At 36.5% G+C, this 27,237-nt stretch overlaps 1 protein-coding gene across 1 annotated transcript; it reads left to right on the forward strand.

Moving 5' to 3' along the window:
• PPP2CB (protein phosphatase 2 catalytic subunit beta) lies at positions 1 to 27,237 on the forward strand. The gene is made up of 7 exons (XM_054566066.1): positions 1 to 123; positions 13,861 to 14,070; positions 15,725 to 15,898; positions 19,616 to 19,705; positions 19,818 to 19,979; positions 21,845 to 21,963; positions 26,526 to 27,237. The coding sequence occupies exons 1-7, from the start codon at positions 22 to 24 to the stop codon at positions 26,596 to 26,598; spliced, it is 930 nt and encodes a 309-aa protein (XP_054422041.1). The 5' UTR covers positions 1 to 21; the 3' UTR covers positions 26,599 to 27,237.

The raw sequence follows: 27,237 nt of genomic DNA on the forward strand, positions 1-27,237 counted from the left end.
GGGGAGGGGGCTCGGGCCGCCATGGACGACAAGGCGTTCACCAAGGAGCTGGACCAGTGGGTCGAGCAACTGAATGAGTGTAAACAGCTGAACGAGAATCAAGTGCGGACGCTGTGCGAAAAGGTAAGAGAGCAAAAGGGAGAAATGCGGGAGCGCTGGGCGGGTGGGGACTGGCCATTCCAGGGCCCGGGGCGTTGAGCTCCCTTCTCTGGCTCCGGTGCCTCCCCTCTGGACACACCCCACGGCCGCGGCCGGACGCTCACGTTACTAGTATGTAGGGTCGGTGGAGATGGGCGGACGGGGACGGGGGACGTGGCACTCGGGGTTCACGCCCTGTGATTGATTGGGGTCGCTGGCCCTCTTCTGGGGAGTTACTGACACTCCAGCGTTTCACGTGGGGACTAGCAGTCTTCACGCTTCAACCAGTTGGTCTAATGCACTATTTTACTAGAAAATGCACCGAAAATTAACCTGGATGTTGTTAATGTTAACGGACTTGTTACTGAACGGAGGGTTTCCCAGGTGAATCGGGCCGTTCAGACGGAATGTGTCCGGCGTTTGTTTGTACAGAGGTGGGTGTGATGGGGGACTGTGACTGCGATTTCTAAATAGAAGTTGACTTTTAGTCGAAACAGATGGTGATTGGTCTTCACATTAAGAGGCTCTTGGAAACAAAATGCTGGTTTTCAGAAAGGCAACAAGCCTTAAGTTTGGCAACGGTGCTGGCTTAAAATGATAAATGGGGCATGCGATTTTCGTGTAGGGGAGCACTTCTCCAAAGGTTCTTTCCATTTCTGTTATATGTAATGGGTTTTTTTTTTCCCTCTTGTTCCAAAGTAATAAAACATATAGGTGGTTGACTGTTTATAGTCATTCTTGATTGCGTGGCCTTAGACAACTTTCTGCAGTCTGTATCCATTGTTTTCTTCACCGCTGGCATTATTTTGGACTCTTCGTCTTTAAAATCTAATAGAGTTTTTCTCATAAATCTTTTATATTCTTGGACTAAATAACTTGTGTGTATTTTTATGTAAAAATGTCCCATATGAAGGACTGACAGGGTTATTTATTCTTTAATACTGTTGGGTTGGTTTGTATTTTTAAGCCATTAGCTATAAGAATGGGTCATCATGTTTGACGTCAGGATGCCTCACAAATGCCCAGGAGAACAAAAGATTTTTGTCAGTGTTTTTAATAGGGCACTGTAAAAATTAAGCACTGACTTAGGGATGGAGGAGTAATAGAGAATGATAAGTTAATGGGTTTTTAAAATTTGTCTTTATATTATAAAAGCAAAGAGTTACTGAAATTGGAGAATTTATCTCTGTAAATAGAACTGCCAGGCACATGGTTTTTTTCTCTAAACTGTTTACTTATGGCTTCAAGTAGACATTTAATTTTCTTGTGTGAAAGCCTATAATTTCATGACTTAAAATTTACCTTTTAAATCTTTCCGGAGTTCAAGTATCAAGTGAAATAGCCAGTTTTGAAATTAGCTGGATCAGTTAACCTCACCATGAACATTATATAGAGACTTGAAGTTATGGACAAAAGTGGGGATTGAATTTGTTTTCCCTTTGACTCATTTCAAGATGTACTCCTAGAGAAGAATATTGTGCCACTGCTCAGTCACACTTGAGTCTTAATCACTTCAGAAAGCAATCTGTATTTGTCAAGAGAGATTATTTTTACTTCGGGTCCTAAATAAATCAGACTACCAATCTCTGGGACTTTATAGGTATATTTAAGCTTGTACTGTATCTTACCCACTTTTTTTTTCTTTGAATATTTGTACTTTTGCACTGATTGTGACTTTTTTAAAAAGATTTTATTTATTTATTTTTAGAGAGAGGGGAAAGGAGGGAGAAAGGGAGAGAAACATTGACTGGTTGCCTCTCGCAGGCTCCCAACTGGGGACCTGGCCCATAACCCAGGCAAGTGCCCTCATCAGGAATTGAACCTGTGACCTTGTTATTCCCAGGCTGATGCTCAATCCAATGAGCCACACTAGCGAGGACTGAATTTGACTTTTTAAGAGGAAATCCCATAGTCATTTATCATTGTTCTCCATCTGTTTGATGGGTTTGCCAATGGGATGGAAAAATTCGATAGGATTCCTTTCTCTTTGCCCTTCTGAGCAATGCTTAATTCTGCAGCCCTCTTCTAGCAACTGTGGCATCCATCTCCCAACCATAGTCTAGTTCTATTTTATATCTCTGTCCCATCCCCCCTTTTCCTGACAAGTGTAGTATTTATGGATAATGAATTGTAGTAGTCAGCCCGAGTTCAAACCCTGGGCTCTGTAACTTGGTAGCTGCCAGTCTCTCTGTGTTTCTGACTCCCTACCTGTAAGGTGTGGGTAATAATATATGCCAGTCTTCTTGGATGGTTGTGAATATTAACATACTACCCATGCAAAGTTCTGACAAGAAATAAGCACTTAATGAATATTAAGTGAAAACAATAAAGTTTTAAATTTGTCATCCCATTTTCTTTTAGAAAAAGATGCAAGATAAATAGATGGGTTGATACGATCTCTCTGTGAATGTACTACAAAAGGGATTTTCTGTATAGTGGCTAGAGAACCCTAAAAAATACTGTTTCATTATTTCTTGTGGTCACTGTTACCTGAAACATAAAGTACTGGGATTAGTAGCAATTTTGTGAAGTAACTTTTTAATTTTTTGTGACTAGATTTTTTAGGTTATTTTCTAACATTTTTTTTGAAGGCTATTGGAAATACTACTCTCTAGACAGTTACTTTATATGATAGTGGTTTTTTCCTAAAAATTAAATCTTATTGTAACTCAAACTATATAAAAACTGAAGGAATCAGCTGAAATGACCAGAGTATACTGGTAAAAGCCCTATTTTGAGGTACTGGCAAAATGATGTCAATTGGAGAAGAACTTTTTAAAAAATGGGTATGAATGGCTATGGTATTTATGTCTGGCCTTCAAGGTTAATATCTGTCTGGAGAAAATTTGCATAAAGTAGTAAAGGCATATCTTCTGAGAAGACTAGCTCTTAACATTAACTTAAATTAGCCCAACTTTTGAAGCTGATTGTAAATCTGGCTCCTCTAATATGTCAAGAGGAATTACTCCTGCAATTTATTCCTGCTACAATAGCATGCACACTAGTTTTCAAAGATGATGTGCTTCGAGAGCCAGTCTGGCGCTGTTCAGGACATTCTGTGACTAGGGCTATATTTAACTCAGCAAGAAGCTCTTTGACGTGATAAACTTTTATTTTGAAGAACCTTGGTGGTAATACTCTAAGTAAGGAGGGAAACATAGCTTGTTTGAATGTTAGCTGATCTTTATTCGGATTATAAAGTGCCTACTTAGAAAAAAATTGAGGCTTGTATAGGAGTATAAGTATGTAAATTTTATATTCGACTTCTTGATCTGTTTCTGGGTCCTGGCCTTAGCCTTGTAACAAGCAGAAATATCTTTAGGATATTACTTCATTAATGTGAATAGCAGGCCTAAATTCCTGAACACCCAAAATCATCTTAATGAAAACTAGATTCTGATACAAATAAATGATTTTTGTGAGTTGAAAAAAAAAATCATTTGGATTACTTTTCTTTGATAGATTGTAACTTTTTTTTTTAAAAGTGGTTTTTAACAGCCGAAAACCCTGTTACCATTTTACCTTCCCTAGATACTAAGAATGCACAATGTAAAAACCTTTGTGCACCCTGTCTGGTTTGGCTCAGTGGATTGAACAGCGGCCTGTAAATTGAAGGGTCAGTGGTTCAATTCCCAGTCAGGGCACATGCCTGGGTCATGGGCCGGGTCCCCAGTTCAGGGTGTGTGAGAGGCAACCTTTTGATGTACCTCACACATTGATATTTCTTTCCCTCTTTCTCCCTCCCTTCCCTTCTCTCTGGAAGTAAATAAATTTTAAAAACAAAACAACCATTGTGTGTCTGGAGTTCCCAAGGTCATCCCCAGGTTTGGTGGCAATAAAGCCATCAAACTTTTAGCCTGTAGTCAGGCTCATAGCTGTGATTTGTTGCAGTAAAAAGATGCAAAGCAAAGGGAAGAGGCAAGTGGGGCAAAGTCCTGAGTAAATTAAGCGCAAGCTTCCAGATCCTCTCCCTCGGAGCCACGGAGCGCACTTAACACCCACATCGGCACACGGGAAATGCTGTCTGCCAGGAGAGCTCATTAGGAACTCAGAGCCCAAAGCTGGGAGCAACCCTGAGACCACTGTCTTTAGAGAGGCCTCATTTCAAGGTTGCCCTTGGCTGGTGTCTGGATACTTGGTTTTGAGAAGGGTTTCTACCATTCCCTGTTAAGAATGGCTCACTGAGCCTAAACTTTTTATGCAAGCAGTGTGCTTTATGCTGAACCCGTGCTTGCTTTCTGACAGTGTGAGGTCTGGGTACATTCCAGGCAGAATGTACTAAGTGACCAGCTCCCAGTCTTGGGCTCTGAGTCCCTAATGAGTTCTCCTGGTAGACAGCATTTCATGTGTGCTGTTGTGGGTGTTAAGTGTGCTCTGTGACTCCGAGAGAGAGGACTTGGATGCTTGCACTTAATTTACTCAGGACTTTGCCCCACTTGCCTTTTCCCTTTGCTGATTTTGCTTGGGAACTCCAGACACACAAGGTTTTTACATCGTGCATTCTAATTATCAGGTGAACTATACACTTACTTCTACCAATCCAACTCATTCTTCCCCTTGAAGGCAAATGAAAGTGATCTCAAAATAAGATCAATTGGTGAGCTAGGAATATGAATAAAGGGTGTGATTTATACATCAAGTGTCTAAAAACAGCCGGGGATTTGTAGAATGGAAATAAAAGTTGGGGAGTGGGGGCTGGTTCACACTGACTTGACAAGTATTTTCTTCATTACTATGTAGATAAAATCTCAGGAAGTACTATAAAAACACAGACATACTCTCTTTCTCTTTGTCTCAAAATATCATATATAGTACTCTCCCCAAGACCCCCATCGATGCCTGAAACCTTGGATAGTACCAAACCCTTTGCACACTATTTTTCCTATACATACCCAGGTATGATAAAGTTTATAAATTAGCACAGGAAGAGATTAACAGCAAAAAGTACTAATAAAATACAACTATTATAACAATATATACTGTAGAAAAAGTTAAGTAAATGGGTTTAGGGCCATTAGTAAGTAAAATAAGGGCTACTTGCACAAAAACACTGTGATTCTGGGATAGTCAGTCAGATCACCAAGACAGCTGGCCATGGGCAGAGAGTGTATACAGCCTGGATACACTGGACAAAGGGATGAGTCAGGCTCTGGGCGGACGGCACGTGACTTCATCATGCTAAGGGCAACTTGCAATTTAAAACTTAGGAATTGTTTACTTCTGGAAATTTTCCATTTAATATTTTCCAACCTTGGTTGACCTTGGGTAACTGAAATCATGGATAAGGGAGTACTACTTACTGTATCTTAACCTATCCAGTAGTTTTGTAAAACCTGTGCTGGGTTAAGCTAATGTATCCTTAAAAGAACAATTGAATTGGATATTTACGTTTGAGTGCTTCTTATTTATTTAAAGTAAGACAGTAAATGATAACAATTGTATATGAAGCAGATTATCTTTTCAGAGATGGAACCATCAGCTGAGTTGTTTTTTTTTTAATCATAATAAATAGAAGGTGTCAGTTGCGATTGAAATTTTTAATGATTTGTGCTATTCAGTTTGGTTATTTTTCTGAACAAAATTGAGAGACTGTCTTATGTAATAAACTTGGTTAAAGTTTTTTGTTTCCGATCGTAGACATTTCTGAGCTGTTTGTCAGACCCTTTAGGAGGTACTTGATCACCTCTAAAATTCAGATCTAACTGGAATTACACCTTAAGTGACTTCCCTCATCCTAGTCACATTTATGATTGGTTGTGGCAACAGAGAGCATGCGAATCAACTGGCCAGTGAGATATGACAAGAGTGGCCCAGTGAGATTTCCAGGAAAATTTTGTAAGACTGATAGACTAGGCTGACGTGTACCCTTGGTTTTTTGCCCATTCTGCTTTCTTGCTCAGTAGGATACCAGATACAGGGCCCAGAGATGCACCACCATTTTGTGTCCATGCGGTGGTAATTCTCCAGCAGAGAAGGTAAGAGGAAAGAGTCTGTTGCCCTGACAGCGTTTGCTTGAGAAGCTATGCCAGTCCAGGGCTGCCTACCTCCAGTCTTCTTTTTATGTGAGACATATTAACCCACAGTTTAAGTCTTCTCCCCTCAAAAAGAAAAATAATTTCAGTAACACGATGGTAATAAGATAATGTATTCTGGCACAAAGCTAAGAATCATTCCTTAAACAATTTGTTTGTAAAATAACTATTTCTGTGTCATATATGTGGAAGGTAAGACTTCATATTTTAGACATACAGACTCATAGGTAGCTATTCTAAATGAGGAAATGAAGGGTATATAGTTCTTATGGTTATCCAATTAGATTTGAACAGGGAGGCAAACCCATATTTTATGTAAGACTTCTGTACCTAGTGTCTCATCTAACAAATTATAGGCAAAGAGAAGAAAAAATATGGGCTACATAGTTCATAACTCTTGGGACGTCTATCTGGTCGATGTAAGCAGAAACAGCATCTGTTGGAAGAATATATGGTAGCCTAGAAGCAAAAGGAGAGCTAGGGTACCAAACTTGGAATTTTGCAGAAATTTAAGAGATTGGAGCCAAAATCATACCTTACAAATGTTTAGAACACTGGTGAGAACATTTCTGTCAGAATAGAACTTTGTCATTGTCCCTACTAGTTAGGGTTACTTCAAATTAAAAGTCTGGGCTGCGTGCATCCAGTTGGCATTGATGGATCCGGAAATAGACTTACTTTCTGAATCCTACAACATGTATACAAACTTTCATTATGAGTTTGTTTGACTGTTTTTGACATCAGTAGTGTAAATCAGTGACTCCATTAGTGTAATGGGACAGTAATAGTCACTGAAAACAGAGACTTCTGGTCTAGATGGAGGCATAGGTAGACATGCTTCACCTCCTTGTACAACCACAGAAAGAATTACAAGTAGACCTCAAAACAAATAACACCCAGAACTGTTAGAAAATCGGGCTGTATGGAAGTCCAACAACCAAAGATTTAAAGAAGCCACATTCATCCAGACGAGTAGGATGGACAGAGACATGCAGATGGGCAGAGAGGCAGCAGCGGTGGAACAGGAGGTCCCACATTCATGGTGGTGGATAAAAATCGGGAGGGATACCTTGGGACCACCCAGCCCAGGGTTCCAGGGTCAGAAAGATAAGTCCCCATAATTTCTGGCTGTAAAAAATCAGTGGGGGTTGGGGCAGCGGAAGAAACTGCTAGAATTTCAGGGGTCTCCACTTAAAGGGCCCGCATGGACTTAGAATGTACGCAAACACACCCCCTCTGGGATTCAGCACCAGGGCAACAGCTGGGAGGGTGCCAGTCACATACGGGAAGTGGGTGAAGTGACTGGAAACTGGGCGATTGTTGGGCAAATCTCCAGAAGCCAGGCAGCATCATTGTTCCCTCTCCGAGCCCTCCCCCAACAAAGAGCTACAAAGCAGTGAAGAGGGTTGCATGCCCTGGTGATTACCTAAGGCTCCACCCCACACAATTTACAGGTGCCTTTTCTACAATAGACCATGCTAGTAAAACAGGGAGTCAAAGCACCTCTACCAAATACACAGAAACAAACACAGGGAGGCTGCCAAATTGAAGAGACAAATATGGCCCAAATGAAAGAACAGAACAAAACCCCAGGAAAAGAACTAAACGAAATGGAAATAAGCAAACTCTCAGGTGCAGAGTTCAAAACACCAGTGATCAGTATGCTCAAAGAACTCATCGAGTACAGCAGGAACATAAAAAAAGCCCCAGGAAGAAATGAAGCTTACACTAAGTGAAACAAAAAATCTGCAGGGAATCAACAGTGAAAGGAAGGAAGTTGTGGTTCAAATCAACGATTTGGAACATATGGAAAAAATAAGCATTCAACTAGAACAGCATGAAGAAAAAAGAATTTAAAAAAACCCCACAAAGATAATATAAGCCTCTGAGACATCTCCAAATGTACCAACATCCTAATCATGGGGATGTCATAAGGAAAAGAGGAAGAGGAAGAGCAAGAAATTAAAAACTTATTTGAAAAAATAATGAAAGAAAACTTCCCTAATTTGGTGAAGGAAATAGACATACAAGTGCAGGAAGCACAGAGATTCCTAAATAAGTTGGACCCAAAGAGGACCACATCAAGACATATCGTAATTAAATTGCCAAAAGTTAAATAAAGAGAGAAGCTTAAAAGCAGCAAGAGAAAAGCAGTGAGTTACCTACAAAGGAGTTCCCATAAGAGTATCCGCAATTTCTCAAAAGAAACTTTGCAGGCTAGAAGGGACTGGCAAGAAGTATTCAAAATTATGAATCGCAAGGACCTACAACCTAGATTACTCTATCCAGCAAATCTATCATTTAGAATTGAAGGGCAGATAAAGTGCTTCCCAGACAAGGTAAAGATAAAGGAGTTATCATCACCAAGCCATTATTAAGTGAAATGTTAAAGGGACTTATTTAAGGGGGAAAAAAGTTCAAAACTATGAACATTGAAGTGGCAACAAATTCACAATAATCAACAGCTGAATCTAAAAAGACAAAGCAAGCAACCAAAGCAGGAACAGAATCATAGATATAGATGTCATTTGGAGGGTTATCAATGGGAAGGGGCAAGTGGGAGAATGGGGAGGAAAGCTGCAGGGATTGAGAAGCATAATTGGTAGATACAAAATAGACAGGGGAAGGTTAAGAATAGTATAGGAAATGGAGAAACTGGAGAACTTATATGCACAACCCATTGACAGGAACAAAGAGGGGGGTTGCTGGAGGGAACAGGGGTACCGGGCAGAGGGTGCCTAAGGGAAAAATTGGGACAACTGTAATAGCATAATCAAAAAAATATATTTTTTTAAAAAAATGGTCACTGGAAACAAGCTGAAGTGAATAGGATACATGTCTTTGTAGAAGTGTGAATCTGTTTACCCTTTACCTGGTTTCTGTTTGTTTATGGTTAACCTGTAGCTCAGCAGAACAGATGCATTAATAGTGATTTTTAAGCTTTTTTAGTCCCGTGACCCTTTATACTTTTAAAACTTAAGGACTAAAAAGATGGTATTATTGATGTTGACTGTATTGACAATTAAAACTGAAATTTCTAAAAGTGTTTATTCCTGAAACAGTAAATCTGTTACATTTGTACATGCCCTGGGGTCAGACTCTGAGAATGGCTACATTAATTTACCTGTATATTATGAGAATAAACAGTTTTTTCAGTAAAATTTCATAGTCTCAATATTATAAGTCATGAAACTATTACAAACCATCAGTATTACAGAAAATCTCCTTACCTAGACTTAAAAATCAACTTTTTGATGTTAAAATACAGAACAGTAGAACTTTACATTGTAAGTAAATTGGTATAAAAATAAAGTCCCCTTTAATTTAATAATTTAAACAAAGATGGCCAATATGGAGCTTTATATTTTTAAATACTCTTTTTCAAGAATATATATATAGCTTATTATGACTTCTTTTAAGATTGACAGAATCAGTGATTTTTGATACATATTATGATTTATTCTACAAATATCTTTATATGATAGTTATCAGTATGTTCCTCTTATCTTCTGTGTTATAAATATTTTTCCAGGCCTCTCTTTTTATCTCTTTTTGTGCACAGAAATTTTTCTTTAGTTTGGTTGAGCCCGTCAAAGCCAGTGTGTTGAGGCTAGAGAGTTTACCTCTGGTGCCTGGTCTACAGCAGACACTTGACAGATGTTTGTTACATGACTACATGAGCCTTACTCTTCAGGAGTATTTTGATGTGTCAGGTGATTTCTATGTATGGTATATACGTCAGAGTGAATGCTTTGTCAACTTTATAAACATCATCCCTTACAGGTACTATATATTAAATAATCTTACCTCTGTTTTTGGTAATGTTTCCTTTAGTGTGTTTTTATTATAAGTAGAATTAGCTTGTTAAATTCTTACTGTTATATGACTTGAGGAGTCTAAATTTTTTAACTGTTTCTGCAAAATCTTGGTTTTTTGCAAACTGAGTTAAAATCTCAAGATTTTCATAGGACTTGCCGAGTTGTAAAATTTATATGTCAGGCTTGATGAAAGGGCCAAAAATAGCCAAATAGTTCTGAATAAAAGGAATAGGAAGAGGAGCCTCTCTTCCCAGTTATTATGATATCTTACAGTAATTAAGTCTATCTGTTACTGATACAAGGGTAGGAGACCAATGAAAATGAAACCCAAGGCAAGGATTATAGTGCTGACACCTTATTTGGGGAATGCAAGCCCAAGGATGTACAGTAAAGGGAAAAAAAGGAGGTGGGAAAAGCTGTGAAGCAGTACAATATGATACATTACCCTAGAGGGGAATTTGTTTCCCTGGCTTCCTCTTTTCTCCCTCTTCCCACTTGTTGAGGTTCACTCCATGGAGAGATGGCTGATACATTTCCACATTGTACGATCCAGCGCTCAGTACCTGCATGAGAAGCCAGGTCCCTCATCCCACCTGTGGCGATCCATCCATGTCTGGAAGTGGAGCAGCAGCTCAGCATTGTTAGAACCAGGGCACAGCAGGTCCATAACTTCAGCTTAAACTCCAGGCAGCTCCATGGCTGGGCAGGGGAGCCATCCATGATGACAGCTGAGGAATTTGAGAGATAGGCAGCTCCCTCAGGAAAAAAAGACTGTTAAGGCAATCTGAGGAGGTTTACAAGGTTATGCCCAGGTCTTAGAAATCAGGAAACAGACATGGTTCTTTACAAAAGCTTGGCAGAGGTGACATTTACAAATTAGTGAGGAAAGGATGGCACTATATAATAAATAATGCTGGGCCAATTGGCTATTAGGAGTAATAAAATTAAAATGAATCCCTACATTATACCATACAACAAATTACAGGTCTGGATTAAAGGCTTGTTAAATGTGAAAGCAAAAGCTTCTGAGATAAAAATACAGGAGTGCCTTTTTCACTTATGTGTAGGAAACAGTTTCTAAAACAAGACCCAAATAGCACAGACCATAAAGGGACAATAATGATAAATTTGGCTATTTTAAAGTTTAGAAACAACAACAAAACTTTAGTAGCACTAAGCAAAATGAAAACACCAGCCTCAGCCTGTGAGAAGATATTTACAATGCATAAGACCAGTACAAGGTAAATATTTATAATATTAAAAATAAACTAGTGCAAATCAATAGGGAACATATAAAAACCAAGTAGAAAAATCAGGCTTATTTTGTGAGTAGGTCTGTCTTTCTCTCTCTCTCTCTCTCTCTCTCTCTCTCTCTCATACACACACACAAATCGAAAGACCAGTAAACAGGACAAGCTACAATTTTTAAAGAGTATCAAAGGTGCAAATTAAAAGATAACTTGTACACTCACTAATTGACAGGAATGGTAACTTCTGTTGACAAAGATACAGAGAAATAGGAACTTAACATTATGCAGAGAGAAACTCACTTTAAGCCTCATCTGGAGCGTTTGGCTTTTGTTGCCCAGTGGCGTTTTCACTACCATCACTGTCGCTATGAGGCTGTTTCTTACTAGTTTGTATGTCTGTATTAGCCACAGTTCTTACCTCTTGTCTTTATGGTTTTCCGTTAGTGTTCTCATAGACCTGGAAATGCGATACCTTGCTTGTTAGAATTTTGTACATGACAAGTAAAGAGGCCCAGAAAAAGGCCTCATAGAATCTTCTGGTGGCTGATGGGACGATATATATACTTTTATCATACCTGTTTTATTACAGGCCTTCAGAGGCCTTTTTATTTATTATTTTTATATATATATTTTTATTCTGGGATCTTTTTCCTATTACGCAAAGTTGCTAAATACATGAGGTATAATGAACTTGAATTTTGTCTGTCATTGTTGATGTGTAAACTCTGTTATAAACTCAAGGCCTTATAAGGGTATATTCTAACTTGCCTCATTAAATACAAAACAGTTGGAATAAAGAAGTTCGAGGTTGGCTTATGAATTGGTGGAAGCATGTGTTTATAAAAGAATTTGAGTAATTTGTGACTTTTTCTTGACCTATTTTAACCAGTAAATAAGATTATCTTTTTAAGAAACAGCTTTATTGAGCTATAATTCCTATACCATACAATTCATCCATTTAGAGTATACAGGTCCGTGGATTTTAGCACATTCACAGATATGGATCCCTTAGAACATTTTTATTACCCATGAGAAGAAACCCTGTTATACCACTTAGCCATTATGACCTTCCCCCAGATTCCCCAGCCCCAGGCAGCCACTAATCAATCTACTTTCTGTTTCTGTAGATTTGTCTGTTATGGACATTTATGGTAAATAGAGCTATCCAGTATCTGACAATTTGTGACTGGCTCCTTTCACTTAATACAGTAGGTTTCCCCCCCCCCCCCGCCTTATCCATGGTTTCACTTTCCATGGTTGTTGTTACCCAAGGTAAACCATAGGCCAAAAATATTAAATAGAAATATTCCAGAAATAGACAGTTCATAAGTTTTAAATGGTACACCTTTCTGAGGAGCATGATGAAATCTCTCACTGTCTCACTCTGTCCTTCCCGGACGGGACTCATCCCTCTGTCCAGCGTCTCCATGTTGCACGCCCTCCTCTCCCAGTAGTCCCTTAGGAGCCGTCTTGGTGATCCGATCGACTGTTGAGTATCACAGTGCTTGTGGTCAAGTCACCCTTCTTTTACTTAAAAAATGGCCCCAAAGTGCAAGAGTAATGATGCTGGGAATTCAGATATGCCAAGGAGAAGTCTTATAGTGCTTCCTTTAAGTGAAAAGAAAGCTCTCAATTTAATAAAGCACAGAAGAAAATCATATGCCAAGGTTGCAAAGGTCTGCAGTGAGAATGAATCTTCCATCCAAGGAATTGTGAAAAGGAAAACTAGATTTGGTGCTCCACCTCAAACTGCAAAAGTTACAGCCACAGTTTGTGTGACAGGGCCTAGTTAAGAGGGAGAAGACATTAAATTTGTGTGTGGGAGACATGAACAGAAAACATGTTCCAGTTAATGGCAATGTGTTACGCCAGAAAACTTTGAGCTTATGGGAAGACTCCAGCAAGGAGTCCCCTGAAGCGACTGACCATATTAACTTAACTTTGTTATTACAGTATATTGTTATAATTGTTCTACTTTAAGTATGTATGTATGGGGGGGAACAGTGTACCTGCAGGGTTTGGTACTATTGCAATTTCTGGTATCCACTGGGGTTTTGAAACATAAACCTTGTGGATAATGGGAGACGTCTGTGTAATGTTTGCAACACTGTGGCGTGTATTAGTACTACTTTTTTTTTTAAATCACTGAATACTAGTCCATTTTATTTATCCATCCACAAATTAATGGACATTTGAGTGTTCTCTACTTTTTGGCTACTGTGAATAATGCTGCTGTGAACATGTAGAAACATAACTTTTCATTTCTTTTAAGTGTATATGTAAGAGTGGAATTGCTGGATATGGTAATTCTATTTTTTAACCTATTGAAGATCAGCCAGGCTATTCCACAGTGGCTGCACCATTTTACATTTCATCAACTGTGTGTGAAAGTTCCAGTTTCTCCACATCCTCCCTCACAAACCCTTGCTATTATCTGTCTTTGTAATTTAGCCACCCTACTTATGTATAAAGTCATATCTCATTGTGGGGTTTTAGTTTTATGATTTTATAAGGCACATTTCAGGTTTTTCCCCCAACATTTTATTTTAATGCATAAGGAATGATGCCTTTAAGTTTGTGATAGAATCTTTTTTTTGATTGTTGATTTTCTTTTCCTGACAGGCTAAGGAAATTTTAACGAAAGAATCAAATGTGCAAGAGGTCCGTTGTCCTGTTACCGTCTGTGGAGATGTTCATGGTCAGTTCCATGATCTTATGGAACTCTTTAGAATTGGAGGAAAATCACCAGACACAAACTATCTGTTCATGGGCGACTATGTAGACAGAGGTTATTATTCAGTGGAGACTGTGACTCTTCTTGTAGCATTAAAGGTATGATTAATGCAATTCTTTTCTTTTTAAAGCTTTAAACCAGCAAAAGACAAAAAGGGCAGTATTGCATATTATCTGTTTTATTTAACTTTTCATTCAGTTTATAACCCTTAAAATAATAGTTGATTTTACACCTTTTAAAAGAGAAAGAGAATAATACATTAAACCTTCCTGGTTACTTCTGGTAAACCATTCTCTTGAGGAATTTATAGCTGAAGCCTTGGGATAATTTTTGACTTAGTCGCTTATCCTGTGTGTTTAATCCATTAACAAGTTTTGTTTTGTTTTTTTAACAAGTCTTAAAATTCTTGCCTTGAAAAGTCTGTTATCCCTGTGTCTTTCTATTTTTACTGTCTCCACCCAGTTTGTATCTTTAGCACTTCATACTGATTGTTACCATAGAAGTAATAGTAGTAACTAATATTTCTGCTTCCAAGATCTTACTCCTCCAAATTTTCTTTGCCCTTGCATATGCTGCCAGATTAAATCTCTTTAACTAATGCTTCATCTTGTCACTTCCCTGCTCCCAAATTCTTTAGTGATTTCACGTTGCCCATAGACTCAAGCTCAAGCTCAAACTCCTTGGCTGGCTCCCTATACTGTAGCCTAATTTGCCTGCCAGTAGTTGTAGCAAATCAAATCAAGGTATTTCAGTGCTCAGCCTGTCTCCATATATTTCCTTATTCAATTCCTTCGCGAGATTACTCTGGGAATTCTTATGCCAAGACTCAACTCAAGTTCTTCTTCCATGAAGTCTTCAACCATTTTAGCCTCATTTTCTTTACTCTAAATTACTGTGAAAAGTAATGTGCCACCCTTTATGTTATATAATGGTTTATTGCCTTCTCTTATTTAGTTCACATACCTCTTTAGTGAGATTAGTCCCTGAGGCACAGAAATCATGTACAATATTACACTTGTGGAGCCTCACCTCACTTTAGGCACTGAGTTTAATGCTGGACATATATAATGGATGCTTAGTAAATATATATGAAAGAAAGTGTGTATATGTAGCTTTGGGTTAATTTCGTTTATAGAATCCAATGCTTTTTGTAACTTATCAGACATATTCCTAACTAAAAACTTGCTTTAAGTTATGTCTATAATTTGTTATGGAAAAGAGATTATTAATACATTTGAAATCTTGCCCAGATTTGGCAAAGGCCAATTTGTGTTGGCAAATACAATCTTCTCATTGGAAATAAAAGTTAAATGAGGAGGGAGAGGTTAGTCTGTAGAGGATTTGTCCCAGGTCCAAAAATCTGATCTTCGTTCAGCCATAAGAAGTCACAATGTTCTGGGAAGATTTAGAAGACTAGTGATAGCTTGAGGATGAAGGTATTTGAAACAATCACAGACAAATTTATTACAGTAGTACAGGTATCAGTTAATAAGGATTCCAAAGAGAGTGATATAAATAGTAATGAAGAAGGATGTCTACACAAAATATTTTACCATAATTTAATCAGTGGTTATGAATGAGAACATTTTTTGCTCTTGAAAGTAATTTAACATTTAACTTGCAGACAAGAGAGTCATTTAAAGAAATGGGTCATAGGTTAATGTATTTAACATGTCACTAGTAAAAATATGGTTTGCACCATGGTTTTTCTTCTTGTTTTTTTGTTTTGTTGGGTTTTTGCTTTTCCTCCAGGTGCGTTATCCAGAACGCATTACAATATTGAGAGGAAACCACGAAAGCCGACAAATTACTCAAGTATATGGCTTTTATGATGAATGCTTACGAAAGTATGGAAATGCCAATGTCTGGAGATATTTTACAGATCTATTTGATTATCTTCCGCTTACAGCTTTAGTAGATGGACAGGTGTGTATGTGTGTGCTCATGTGGGTGGTTGAGGTTTGGGATGGAATAAAAGTAGGACAAGATTTTCTCCTAGTAATTCAGGGTCTAGATTTATATAATGTGTTTTTTCATCTCCTTGGCTTTTTTTCTTTTTTTCCCCTCTTTCTCTTACAAAGGTTTTAGAACAGGGACTTGGATAAGTTTTATGCATACTAGGACCACAAAATTTTTATGTTATCAGCTAAGAGTTTAAATCTTTTGGCCAGATAATATGCCAGTATACTTTTTAACTATGCATAAAATGCAGCAAATAAATGGGTAAGACCCTAATGTATAATACTAGTAAAGCAAAGCTGTTTTTTTAAAACTATCTTCATATATGAGCATTTACTGGCTACCATTAATAATTTTTTATTCCAATTTTCATGGTAATTGCAAGGAGTAATATTGTGTATTACACCTTTTTTACTAAGAAATGAATGCTTTGTTTCCACCTATAACAAGTATTAACAGACATACCATAAGAAATTATATAAAAATAAAAACATTCAAAAGTACAAGAAAAAAATTGTCTCCTATTATCCCAATTTATAGATGTAATCCCTGTGAGCTTGAACTGATTTTAATATAAATATAAAACATACTGTATAATTACAATTTGTAAACTATAAAATCCCAGAGTTGTCAGGGATGTACTAGATCTTCTCTCAGACTACTTGTGGGAATATAATTTGTTTAAGACCTTTTCTGTATGATCCTGACAGACCACGTTTTCCCAGCCATGACTTTGGAGTGTGGTTAATATTACTTTAGAAGGACAACCTTTTGCCTACACTTACTAAAAAAAGAAAACAATGTGATTTTTAAAAAATTTTGTTTGTTACCCCGAAACACTAATTTCAAAGAACATAAGCATTCATTGCAGCATTACTTATAGTCACCAAGATATGGAATCAGCCTAAATGTCCATCAGTAGATGAGTGGATAAAATAACTGTGGGACATTTACACAATGGAATTCAACTCGGCTGTAAAAAAGGATAAAGTTTTACCCTTCGTGACAGTATGGATGGACCTGGAAAACATTACACTAAATGAAATAAGCCAGCCAGAGAAAGACAAATGCCATATGATTTCACTCATATGTGGGTGGACAAACTGAACTAATAAGCAAAATAGAGACAGGCTCATAGATAGAGAGCAAGAAGACAGCTAAGGGGCAGGGGGAGTTACGGGGTGGAGGAATTAAACATAAAGGAAAAAAGATGGACGTGGACAACAGTGTAGTGATTGCAGGGTGGGAGCGGTGTAAAAAGGGACTAAATGGTAATGGAAAAAATTCAATAAAAATTTTTTTAAATAATGCTTTATTAAAGCTTAGATAAAATTTTTTGTTTGTTTATTTTATTCATTAGAGTTTATATACAAGTGAAATATGGTATTTCTTTTTTTTTTATTTTTTTTATTTATTTTTTTAATATACTTTTTAAATACATTTGTCTCTGCCTCCCCCCCAGAAATATGGTATTTCTTCTTTGACTGGCTTATTTCACTTAGCATAGTACTGTTCAGCTCCATGTGTGCAAAACAACATGATATTAAAGAGTGTTAAATCTTAATTAAGGTTTTTATTTTAAAAACCAGTATTGTCTTTATTAACATAATTAATGAACAGAATTACTTCAGAAGGACAGCTTATCTGTTTTGATGGTAAAGCTAGTTTTTTAAATGGTTCATTAGTAGAGCTTTTATTTACTGACTCTGTTTCAGTTAAATTATGTATATTTGCCCTCAACCTTTCATTTCATTGGGCCATTGATCTTTCCAATCGCAGTTCTTTTAAGGAACAAAACAGCCATTACATACCCATTGCTGACAGGTTATTGTTTATAAAATGTTATGGGAAGACATTACACACCTCAGAAGTCAAGTGGATGAAAATTAAATAAGTATATACTGTGTATGAACAATGGGAGAGCTTGCCTAACAGGTATAAACAGTATAGCCTTTGCTTTATTGGTACCCAACAAACAGAAACCAGATAATCTTCCCACATAGCCATTGACTCACTCTTTCATTTCTACTTTATTCCTTTCATTTATCTACCCCTCACTCCATCTATTTTTATATCATGTGTTAAGGGACAATCTCCAATTCTAAGTAGTAGGACAAAACTCAGACTAGAAATTAAATAGATAAGGATAAATGAAAAATCTGCTTGGGAACTTACAGTTTTCAAACTATGCTCAAAATAAAAAGTGAGAATCCAAATAATTTCTTAATGATAGTGAAGTATGGTGTAGACCAAAACTTTCAAATGTAAACAAAGGATGAAATGCAAGAAAATACATATCTAACATTTGTTTTGTACAAAAATATTAAGGAAATAATGTTATAAACAATTAGCTCAAAGAATGTAAGAGCAAAATAAACATAAAGGATTAATTAAATATAAAAGCAGAAATGCATACCCCCAAAAATAGAGTTGATCAATATGGCCAAAAGCAGTTTTTGAAAAGTCTACTAAAAAACATATAATATTCAAAACTGAACTAGGAAAAATGAGGGAGTTCAGGTCACATAAAACACTAAGAATGAGAAATAAGGCATTATTGTAAATATGCAGGTGCTTACATATCACAGTAACAAGCATAGCATTTTAATAAGCTTGAAAAGATGTACAAAATTTATTAGAGCAAAGTATTAATTACTAAGTTGTTTTTGAAGAAATTAGATCAATGTAAATAGACTACCCAACTTAGAAGAAACTGGAAAAGTAACTAGGTCTAGATAATTTATAGGCTAATTTTAGTGTCCTTTAAATAACATAGCATTTCTTGGGAGGAGGGTTTCAGGGAGAAGAGAGAGAGCTTCAAACACTACCCCACACAGCTGGTACAACCCCAGTACCAAACTAGACATGGCAAGCACAGAAAACCAAAATCAAACTCTTAAGTATTTGAAAAAAGTCCTATATTATTTATTATTTAAAACCTAGTTATTAAGGAATGAAATAAAATAACATTAAATGGATAAAGAAACTTATGCTAATTATACTTATTAGCAAAATATCAGAAATGGTCTCATCAAAATCAGGAGAAAAATACCTTCTAAAACTTGATTCCAAATTCCTAGAGGTTAGGCCTGGGAATAGGTGTTTTACAAAACTTGCGCGTGCGCACGCACACACACACACAACACAACACAACACAACACAACACAACACAACGCTAACTTTCATTATTTAATTTTGTTTTGGAAATTCTGGCCAGTATACTGAGCAATAAAAAGAATTAAAAAGTTTAAACATTGAAAAGAAGAAAAACAAATATATTTGCAGACATGATTATGCTCTCAGAAGACTCAAACTGAAAATTACTGGATCCAGTAACAGGAATCTGTAGGGTCTTTGTGGTAAGAGTAAAAGAATTTTATGCATCAGCAACCAATAGAACATGTAACAGTGGGTCACAAGGATCGAGGTCTCATTTGCCAGGGAAAGGGAGAAGACACTATATAAGATACTTGAAATTTTAAAGAAAAAAGACCAAAAAATATATTCAAATGTTAACAGCTCTCTGATGTGAGTTTTATTTCCTTTTTCATTGTATCCTATAAATTCTCCACAGTGAATATACTTACACTTTATTTAAAAAGAGCTATTAGGATTGACATATTATTACTCTCCATTCATTTTTAGCAATTTATAAATTTATATTCTTTTTAAATTCATAAACAGATATTCTGCCTCCACGGTGGCCTGTCTCCATCCATAGATACACTGGATCATATCAGAGCCCTGGATCGTTTACAAGAAGTTCCACATGAGGTAAATTTAGTTTAAATTAAAAGAAAAAGAAATATAACCACATTGTAGTAAAGCTAATTAGCTAAGTATTACTGCTAATAATTTATAACATGAACTTAATTTTCTTGGCCAGGGCCCAATGTGTGACCTGTTATGGTCAGATCCAGATGATCGTGGCGGATGGGGTATTTCACCACGTGGTGCTGGCTACACATTTGGACAAGACATTTCTGAAACATTTAATCATGCCAATGGTCTCACACTGGTTTCTCGTGCTCACCAGCTAGTAATGGAGGTACGTGCTTTTTCTCTGGGATGGTGATCTTTATTTCAAATAAATACATATGTCTGTAACAAAGCCTTCATGCCCTAGAATAGCAGAAACATCCCTCACATTATCTAAGTGGAAGGAGAAAAAACTTGGCTGGCTTTAGCAAGCAGGGAAAGTACTAGTTTGCTGGAGCAAAATTATAACTCACTTTTGAAATTAATTTAGACTTAGAGAAAAACTGCAAAAATAGTACCAAGTAACTCCTTTGTATCCTAAAGTCAGATTCCTCAAATATAAATATTTTAATATTTACTTTATCATTGTTTCTTTTTTCCTTCCCCCTTCCCTTGCACATGTTACTTTCTTTTGAACTGTTTGAATGTCAGTTGCAGATATGCTGCTTTACCCTCAAATTTCCATGTGTATTTTGTAAAAATAAGGACTTTTATATAACCACACTATACTTACTGCAGTCAATAAATTTGCACTGGTGTAGTACTGTTACCTAACCTAAACACTTTATTCAAATTTTAATTATATCACTAAATGGCTGTTACTGCAAAATGTAATTGAGTATATGTTTGTATCATCTAATCCAGGGTCATGCTGCTTTTGGTCTCCTTTGAGTGGAAATAATTCCTCAGGTTTTCTTTGTTTTACATAATCTTGACCTTTTTTGAAAAGTATAAGTAATTTTATATTGTATAAATGTTTTTCATTTGTGATTTGACTGATGCTTCCTTATGGTTATAGATTCAGGACATGCATTTTTGGTGGGTAAACCACATGATGATGATGTGTCTTTTTCAGTGTGTCACATCTGAGGTCATGAAATTTATTTATCCCACAGCTGGTGGTTTTAACTTGGATCACTTAGTTAAGGTGATGCCTGCCAGATTTTTCTACTATGATGTTACTGTTTTCTAAATACAAAAGGAAAATAAATAGAGCATAACCCTTCCAAACCAGTAAGAAGTAACTTCAAAGTGTAAGAGGAAACTTTACAAAACCAATAAAGGCAAGAGGGGGAGTGAGAACATAATAAAGAACATAAATTCTTATGATAAAGATAATAAATCTAGTTATATCAGTAACCATTAAAAAGTTAAAATTTTTATTTCTATAAAAGACGAGACTCAAAATGGATAAATAGTCAAAATTCAGCTATTATCCGGGATTTATATAAAACATAGTGACACCACAGACTAGTAGTAGAGGAATGGAAAATGGTGTACTGGTATATCAGTTGGATAAATGTTCGAAGTACAGCTAATAATATGAATCAGAATGGACTCTAAGACAAAAGATATTATTAGAAACAAAAAGATCACTACTAGAGAAAACTGGCCTATATTTACCTAATAATAGATTGAAAATACATAAAGCAAAAATTGACACAACTTACAAGGAATCTATCACCCTAGACGGGTAGCTCAGTTGGTTAGAGTGTCGTCCTAATACACAGAGGTTGCCAGTTCAATCTCTTGTCAAGGCACATTCAGGAAACTACTAATGAATGCATAAAAAAGTGGAAAAAGAAATCGATGTTTCTCCCTCCTTCCATTCCCCTCCCGCCCCCCTGTTCTCTCTAAAAATGAATAAACTTTTTTTAAAAATCTACCATAATGATGGGAGGAATTGAGTACAGATCCTAGCCAAGATTGCAACCATAAATTAAGCCAAAACAAGGCATTTTCTGAGCTCCATGTAATAATAAAACCCTGTGCCCAACAGTTGAGCATTCCACGCAAGTGTACAGTGTTAATGATGGATACTGTAACAAGACTGCATTTCCACAGAAAATATTTGCAGTGCTTAAGTTTAAATTTATCTGCTGAGATTATAATTTTATAGTAATGATTTTTTTTTTTTTTTTTTTAATGCTTCAGGGATACAATTGGTGTCATGATCGGAACGTGGTTACCATTTTCAGTGCACCCAATTACTGTTATCGCTGTGGGAACCAGGCTGCTATCATGGAATTAGATGACACTTTAAAATATTCCTTGTAAGTAACTAAATTTTAATTGCTTTGTAATCACTTTTAGAAGGAAAATTAAAAGTACAGATTATTAAAATAGAAGGTAGAGGATTTCTGCTTCTGGAATAATGGAGTGAGGAATGTGATAAACCCTCTCCCCAATAAAAACAACTGTTTAACTGGAGAAAATTATTTTAAACAAGTGTTTCAAACTTTTGTAAATTGTCTTAAGTATATACAACAAATAGAGAAACACTTATTCTAGGAAATTATTAAATCTCAGTAATAACAGCCAGAGTTTGTGGAATTTGAGCCACAACAGGCTCCCTACCCCTAGTCCTAGATCCCTGGTATGGAAGCTACACTGGGCACCCGACCGTGTGTGGGTGTGGGCAAGAAGATGGGAGCTTTTCCCGTCCCCTGGCTCCCAGTCTTACCCCGGGGGGCCATATGCCAGCGTGTCACAGGAGCCCTCCTCCAGGTGTGCGTGGCAGAGCAAGAATGCTGGGTCCTCGGCGTTCATTTCCAGCTCCTGCTCAGAGAACAGGGGGTGTCACAGGAAGTGGTGGAGTCGGGGTGTGTCATGCACAGCATGGTGGCTAGTTAATGCTGTGCTGTGTATGTGAAAGTTCCTAAGAGAATAGATCTTAAAAGTTCTCCCCATCAGAAAAAGACTTAGTAACTTGTGTGGTAACGGATGTTAACTGGACATACTGTGGTGATCGTCTCACAGTATATACATTTATTGAATCACTATGTGTATACCTGAGAATGATATATGTCAATTACATCTCAGTTTTTAAAAAACACAGGTAACAGGACCTCTGCACATTAGCTTCAGTAAAAAGGAAAAAATAAAATAAAATAACGGGGGGCGGAGGAACAGCTCCAAAGCAGTGGCACAGAGGTTCTGTTTCAGGGTGAGAGGCAGAACAAAAAGTTCCTCAACTCTGATTGAGGGGACTGATCTTACATAGAACAGAGGGTAGGGAATCCCAAGCCTGAGTATTTTGTTGAAAACAATGAGTATCATGGTAGAGACCAATTAAGACGGCTCTCGTCAGTCTCATGACATGATACTAGTAGCATCAAGCATAAGAGCAGAGCAAGGAGACGTTTAACAGATAAAAATAAATGGAGCCTCAGAAATGTGGGACATTTTCAAGCACGCCAGTGTAAGTGTATGGGAGTTCCAAAAGGAGAGGAGAGAGAAAAGGGGGACAGTAAGAACATTTGAAGAAATATGGCCGAAAACTTCTTAAATTTGATGATAAACATTAATTTGCTCATCTGAGAAGCTCAACTACCTCTAACCTGGATAAATTCAAAGAAATCTGTACCCAGACATGTCATAGTTAAAATGCTAAAAGTCTAAAAGAAAAACCTAGGAAGCAGTAAGAGAAAAATGACTTATAAAAGGGAGCCTAAATAGGATAATCAGCTGACAATCTTATCACAGAAAGGCTCAGTGGGACAATATATTCATTCAAAATGCTGAAGATAAAAAACTCAACCAACAGTCTTGCATCCAGCAAAACTTCAAAATGAATGCAAAGGAAAAATGTTCCCAGATCAGCAAAATTGGGAAAATTCAATACTAGCAGACCTGCCAAGAGGGTCTGCTTCAGGCTGAAAGCAAGTGACACTGTTAAGTAAATCAGATACACATGCACCCACACAGTGGCTGCTGTAAAAGTACAACTGCAGCTTTCTTACCTGACTTAAAAACCAGTCACATTACACGACATGGACAAATTTGTAGTATAGTTGAACTTAGAGGAAATCAAGTTTATACAAATGTAGTATATTTGAGAGAAACAGTACAGAGGAGATGGGTGGGAACAAAGCTTATTGAAGGAAAAAAGTAACACTACCTGGTAACGTGAATCCTAAGGAAGAATATGAAGAAAATAAAAATCAGGTTAATATGACAAAATCTATAAATATATACTTGCTCTCCTTTCTCTCAGCTTCTTTAAAGTCATAAGATTATGTAAAATATAATAAGTATTTTGGAGGTTTGCAATGTATATAGATATCCTATGTATATAACACCAATAGTAAAAAAAGAGGACAATGGAAAGGAGTTATATATACTATATAGGAGTAAATTTCTATAATGCACTACAATTAAGTTAATGTAAATCTGAAGTAGAATTTCATGTTAAGTTGTATATTATAAGCTCTAGAGCAACCACTAATAAAATACTTTAAGAAAAGTAATTGTAAAGTTGTTAAAGGAATTTAAATGGTACACTAGAAAATATCCTTTTACTTAAAAAGAACACAGTTAAAGGAAGAACCAAGAGATAAGGCACATTTTTTAAAAGGAAGGTATAAATTCAGTCATAGCAGTAATATTAAATGTGAGCAGTTTAAGCAGTGCAAGCAAAAGGCAGAGATTATCAGGTTGTTTTTTTTTAAAAAAACAATGATGTCTACAGGAAACAATTTACATTCAAAAGTACAAATAGGTTAAAAGTAAAGTGGTAGAAAAAGATACACCAGGTAAATAGCAACCACAAGAACACTGAACTAGATAAAATGTAAGACAAAACATTTCAAAATAAAAACTTATTAGACATAAAGAAGAATATTTCATAATAAAAGAGTCACACCAGGAAGAGAGATCAACTGTGAACATACACTTAACAACAGAGCCCTAGATTATATGGAACAGAAATTAAAAGAATTGAAGGAAGACCTACACAACTCAACAATAATTGTTGGAGACTTTATTAATACCACTTCCAATAATAAAACTAGGCAGAAGATCAACAAAGAAATAAAAGACTTGAGAAACACTATAAACTAAGTACACCCAACATCTACAGAACACTCTACCCAACAACAGCAGAATACAGAGTCTTCTCAAATGCATATGGAACATTTTCCAAAATTGATTATATGCTAGTCTATAAACCAAGCCCAAATTTAAGAAGATTGGAATCATACAAAGTATGTTCTCCAAACACAATGGAATGAAATTAGAAATAACAGAAGGAAAACTGGAAATATAAATATGTGCAAATTAGCACACTTGTAAATAATCTGCGGTTCAAAGAAGAATCACAAGGGAAATTAGAAAATACTGTGAGAAAAATGAAAGTGAAAACAGAATGTATCAAAACTTAGAGGATGCCTTGAAAACAGTGTTCGTAGGAAAATTTATAGCTGTAAATGCTGATACTAAAAATCAAGAAAGATCTCAAGTCAGAAACCTAACTTTACACATTAAGGAACCAGGAAAAGAAAAGCAAACTAAACGCAGTGCAAGGAAAGTGTAATGTGAAAATAAAATGGAATAGTAGAAAAACAACAGAGAAAATCAAAACCAAAAGTTGATTCTTTTTAACAAAAATGTTGATTTTTTTTTTTTCAATGAAAAAAACAGGACTGGCCAAGAAAAGAGAGAAGATAACATTATCAAAATCACTACTGACCTTACTGAAATAAAAGGAATTGTAAGGCATTGTAACGAATAGCTATTTGGCAACACATTAGGTAACTTGAATGAAATGGGAAAATTCCTAGAAAGACAGAAACTACCAAAACTGACTCAATTAAGAATAGACTATCTGAATAGACTTGTAATGAGTAAAGAAATTGAATTCATAATTTTAAAACTTTCTACAAAGAAAAGTCCAGACCCCTTGGCTTCTGTGGGGAACTGACCAAATATTTTAAAAGGAATTAAGCCTTGACCGGTGTGGCTCAGATGGTTGGACGTGGTCCTGTGAAATGAAAGGTCGCCAGTTCGATTCTTGGTCAGGGCACATGCCTGGGTTGCAGGCTTGATGCTCAGTTGGGGTGTGCGTGCAGGAGGCAACCAATCAATGTTCCTCTAACACATGATGTGTTCCTCTCTTTCTCCCTCCCTTCCCCTCTATCTAAAAAATCTTTTAAAAATAAAAAATAAAAGGAATTAACAGCAATCCTTCACAAACACCTCCAAAAAAACAGAAGTCAGGGATTACTTTCCAATTCATTCTTTGAGCCCTGTATAGCCCTAATACCAAAATCCATGACATTTTAAGGAAACTGCAGATGAACACCGTTGATACATATAGATGCAGATAACAAATTACAAGCAAACTGAAGGCAGCAATATATAAAAAGGATGATACACCATGACCAAATGGGATTTAACCTAGGAATGCAAAGTTTGTTCAGAACATGAAAATCAATTAATGTAATGAACTATATTAATAGAATAGGGACAAAAAGCACAAGATGATCTCAGTAAAGCCAGAAAAAGTCCTGTCAAAACCCAGCACCCTTTCATAACAGAAATAATAAAATAGTCAAAGAACGGAACTTCCTCATCCTAATAAAGGGCATTTACAAAAAACCCATAATTTAACATCATTCTTAATAGTAAAAGACTGAATACTTTGCCCCAAAGTCTCACATAAAACAAGCACTGACATTTTATCTGCTTAAATTGTCACCATAGCTCTGTGAGGTAGTTCATGGAAAACTCCTGCAATGACTTGTTCATTCCAGTCATAACATTGATTTGTTTGCGTACAGTTTCAAATCCTTTTAACTGTCGGGCTTTGGTTTTGTTTTGTTTTTGCCATTTACAGCCTTCAGTTTGACCCGGCACCTCGTCGTGGAGAGCCTCATGTTACCCGGCGCACCCCAGACTATTTCCTTTAAATTCCTCCTGGGAAAAAACCTGCCTTTGTATGTGGAAGTATACTGGCTTTTCAAAACACACACATACACACACACACACACACAGCGCAACAGTAATCTATGTGTATCTATAACAAATTGGGAATTGGGCTCTGTCTTGGCATTAAACTATATCATGGACCAAACTGCGCCACACTGATGACGAGCATTTAGCACAATGATGAGCACTGGGACTGAAATTTAGTGCAGTTCTAGATGAGTCAGTCTTACCAGTTTGCCTGCTGTATTTGTAGTAACCATTTTCCTCTGGACTGTCCAAGCAAAAAAACCCTTCATCTCCTTCTGCACTTATTTGGGAATTTTAGTTAATAGTGTTTAACTGGCATGGATGAATAGAGTTGGAATTTTATTTTTAAGAAAAATTCACAAGCTAACTTTCACTTAATCCATTATCCTTTATTTTATTGAAATGTGTAATTAACTTAACTGAAGAAAGGATTCTTCTTGGAAGTATGTTGTCATAACATTTAAAGAGATTTCCCTTCATTTAAACTAAATTACTGTTTTATGTTGATCTGCGTATTTCTGTATATTTGTCATGACAGTGCTTGCATCTTGTTTGGTGTACTGAGCAAATAAACTTTTCATTTTAAACAAAAA

This window comes from Pteronotus mesoamericanus, unplaced genomic scaffold (assembly GCF_021234165.1).
Source record: "Pteronotus mesoamericanus isolate MK-2021 breed Mesoamerican mustached bat unplaced genomic scaffold, CSHL_Meso_final contig_169, whole genome shotgun sequence".
In the NCBI taxonomy this organism is placed as follows: domain Eukaryota; kingdom Metazoa; phylum Chordata; class Mammalia; order Chiroptera; family Mormoopidae; genus Pteronotus; species Pteronotus mesoamericanus.

Coding starts and splice junctions, on each gene's coding strand:
- PPP2CB (XM_054566066.1), top strand. CDS start 22: ATGGACGACAAGGCGTTCACCAAGGAGCTGGACCAGTGGGTCGAGCAA. Junction 14,071..15,724: donor CTCTTCTTGTAGCATTAAAG/GTATGATTAATG, acceptor CTTTTCCTCCAG/GTGCGTTATCCAGAACGCAT. Junction 19,706..19,817: donor TACAAGAAGTTCCACATGAG/GTAAATTTAGTT, acceptor TTTCTTGGCCAG/GGCCCAATGTGTGACCTGTT.